Source organism: Terrapene carolina, unplaced genomic scaffold, assembly GCF_002925995.2.
Source record: "Terrapene carolina triunguis isolate 2854851 unplaced genomic scaffold, T_m_triunguis-2.0 Scaffold19337, whole genome shotgun sequence".
In the NCBI taxonomy this organism is placed as follows: Eukaryota; Metazoa; Chordata; order Testudines; family Emydidae; genus Terrapene; species Terrapene triunguis.
In genome coordinates, this window is record NW_020683688.1 from 1 (window position 1) to 1,204 (window position 1,204).

The 1,204-nt window shown below is 68.9% G+C and overlaps 1 protein-coding gene across 1 annotated transcript; it reads right to left on the reverse strand.

Annotated features, from left to right (window-relative positions):
• Window positions 1-5: 5 nt before the first annotated feature.
• LOC113408577 (methyl-CpG-binding domain protein 6-like) lies at window positions 6-1,109 on the reverse strand (the record flags this gene model as incomplete). The annotated part of the gene is made up of 3 exons (XM_026661908.2): window positions 677-1,109; window positions 478-580; window positions 6-32 (listed from the first exon to the last, which is right to left on the reverse strand). Coding segments are annotated over exons 1-3 (237 nt in total), but the record flags the coding sequence as incomplete, so codon positions are not given.
• Window positions 1,110-1,204: the final 95 nt, after the last annotated feature.

Consider the following 1,204-nt stretch of genomic DNA (forward strand, 5'->3'; position numbering starts at 1 on the left):
ACCACCACGGCCACCGGGTTGAAGTTGAAAACCTGCCGGGGGGAGAAAAGGATGTCACAGCCGCACCCTGGGGACTGAGGGGCACCGGCAGAGCTAGGGGTGGGGCACTTCCCCATCCCCTGCCCACTCTGACCCTCAGTCCTGACCAACAGCAGTTGCCAAGGAGGACAAGGAAGCCGAGCCCAGGGCAGCGTGTCCTAGCAGTGCCCCTCCCAGGCCCCTTCGCATGGGGCGAATCCCCCAGGACTGGAGTTGGGTCCCCCCAGGCTGCAGCCCCCAGCCAGTGGGAAGCAGGAGGGTGAGACCCCCAGGGGCATCATTCCCCCAGGCCCTCCCGCCTGGACTCCTGGGCCCCCAGCCTGCCTTGGCCTCAGGCCCCCTGGCCCCCAGCCCCCTTGCCCCCCACCCGGACTCCAAGCCCCCTGGCCCCCAGCCTGCCTTGGCCCCAGGCCCCCTGGCCCTGGGTCCCTCCGGTACCTTGTGCACGTTGAGCGGACACTCCAGGCCGCACTTGCAGGTACCGTCTGTCAGGAGGTAGGCGCGGGTCTGCTCCAGCGAGGTGAGGTTCGTGCCACTAGGACTGAGAAAGGACGGGGTGGGGTCAGGGCAGGCTGTCGGGCCCGGCCCGGGTGGGGCGGGGGGGGCTGCAGTGCCACCATTGAGGGGGAAGCCCTACCTGATATAGCGCACGGCGCCCTCCTCCACCTTCCGCTGCCAGCCCACGGGCACGGCCACCGGGCACCCACCTGGATCTCCGCCAGCGGGCTCATCACCACCATTCATTGTGCCCCGGCCTCGCTCGGAAACCTGCCGAGGCGCTGGGTTAGCAGGGGACAGACAGACAGGCCCGCCCTGCCAAGCAGCAAGGGGCGGGGTTATAGGACCCAGTGGGAGGGGCTAAGTGGGAATGGTTATGGGACCCAGTGGGAGGGGTTATGAGATGGGGTGGGGCTGGATCCAGCGGCCCAAAGACTCCTGGGAGCAGGAACCAGACAGTCTGAGCAAGCAAAGGGGTCGCCCTGCTCCCCTCAGGGGACAGCCAGGGAGTGACTCACAGGGACGCCTAGGGGGCTGCGGGTCGGGAGTGAGGGGCACCGGCAGAGCTGTGGGAAGCCCAGGGCTGGGCTTCCGGGGAGCTCAGGGCTGGGCTAGCAGGCGGCTGCAGGTCGGGAGTGAGGGGCACCGGCAGAGCTGGGGGTGGGGA